The sequence below is a fragment of the Cucurbita pepo genome, unplaced genomic scaffold (assembly GCF_002806865.2).
Source record: "Cucurbita pepo subsp. pepo cultivar mu-cu-16 unplaced genomic scaffold, ASM280686v2 Cp4.1_scaffold002791, whole genome shotgun sequence".
Taxonomy (NCBI): Eukaryota; Viridiplantae; Streptophyta; class Magnoliopsida; order Cucurbitales; family Cucurbitaceae; genus Cucurbita; species Cucurbita pepo.
In genome coordinates, this window is record NW_019648821.1 from 1 (window position 1) to 1,745 (window position 1,745).

At 44.8% G+C, this 1,745-nt stretch overlaps 1 protein-coding gene across 1 annotated transcript; it reads left to right on the forward strand.

The window, feature by feature from the left end:
* The first annotated feature begins 172 nt into the window (after positions 1-172).
* Positions 173-1,579, forward strand: LOC111786790 (protein PHYTOCHROME KINASE SUBSTRATE 4-like). The gene has a single exon (XM_023667013.1). The coding sequence runs from the start codon at positions 173-175 to the stop codon at positions 1,577-1,579; it is 1,407 nt and encodes a 468-aa protein (XP_023522781.1).
* Positions 1,580-1,745: the final 166 nt, after the last annotated feature.

Sequence of the window (1,745 nt, forward strand, 5' to 3'; positions counted from 1 at the left end):
TGATATGAGGGAGAAGAGAGAGGCTTGTGATCACCATCGTCAGTTTCTTGCTCGTTGCTCTACTGCTGATGATTCTTCTGAGCTGAGTATTTTTGATGCCAAGAAGTATTTCAATGAAGTTTCAACCAACAATACCAACAAGGTTTNTTCTCCTGTGACAAACATCGAGTCGATGTCGGAGTCAGAGAAGTGTAACGGTCATTCAGTAACGTCGTCTCAGGACGAGGATTTTGACCAAGATTCAGAGTTATCAAAATCCAAACCCTGGACGTGTGGTGTTGTTACACATCCATCGTCTATGATGCTTTCTAAATTCTCCCCCACTCTTGACTCCATTGATGGATATCATCGTCGGAGCTATCGAGCTAGATCTTTTCGTTCTACAACACCGACGGCCTCGTCTGAGGCTAGTTGGAATAGTCAGACAGGGTTGCTCTCAAACCCTCCAGGAGCTATCTCGGTGTCAGTTTTGCGTGGAGATACGAATCATCATTCTGGGAGAAAATCTCATAAGCCATCATCGTCGTCATCTACAACAACAAGATGGATTTTTAGAAGCTCTAAATGCCCTTGTACGGGGAAGAAGTCGATTCAAGTTCAGGAATCTAAGGTGGTACTAGAGCCAAAAACAAGTCCTCCTTATACCAACAATAACACTACCGTTGGTAGCCATTCTCAGTCGGAGTCGGAGTCGGAGTCTTCGCTGTCTGAGAAAACCTCAGGTGCAAACAAAATACTTTTGCAACAATCAGATAACAGCGTCGTTTGGAGCACTCAAAGACGCTTTCCTCCAAGTTTGCTTCTTCAAGAACACACAACACAACGTGTAATAGCCTCCACAGGTTTCACTTTCCCCATCTTGAAAAAAAACGCCAACAACAATGAAGATATTCCAACTAGATCCATAAGTCATGTTTTAATCGAAGATCCACCTCGAGATTCTTTAGAAGTTTTCAAACCAAGCACCACTAGAGATTGTGGCAATAATGGTGGTGGTGGTAGTCTAAAATCACGAATTTTAGCTAGTGTGGCAGCATCCGGTGGCACTGCCACTATTGTCAACGATGTTGATGATGTGGCGAGTGACGCCAGCTCAGACTTATTCGAAATTGAAAGTTTCTCCGCTCAAACTGTCAACACAGCTACTGTCTCATATCCTGCCATGTTCCACCGACGAGACTCGATGGAACTAGAAGCAAGAAAACTAGGTTTGGCCCTTGCAGGCACACGTCGCAGCCTCGATGAGCCAATGACACCATCAACTGACTGGTATGAGCCAAGTGAGGCAAGCATAGACTGGAGCATTACCACAGCTGAAGGCTTTGATCGAGCAAGCATCGCAAACATGTCAGAGACCGAAGAGCCCTGGATAGAGAAAAACAATAACACCACCAGCAATAACAACAACAGAAGAAGATCATCATCGGGAAATGGGCTGTTAAGTTGTCGGTCAGAGAAGGCGGTCAGTGTGGGCCCACAGCCGGTGACTAAGCATGTGGGGAGTAGGCCACCATTGGCAAAAAAGCCACCACTAGCAAGGTCTAATTCAGCTCACCTCTCTCTTACTTTTGCTGCCTGATTTGGGAGCACTCTCTCTTGTGTTTGTGATGGAGGATGATACACAATTTCTCTCCACCAACCTCTCTCCCAACACACCATTTCTTGATTTTCTTATCTTGTCTCTTCAATTTTTCTTTTCTTTCCTTTTTCCCTCTTCATTATAGTGCTCTGTCTCTCCAATAATT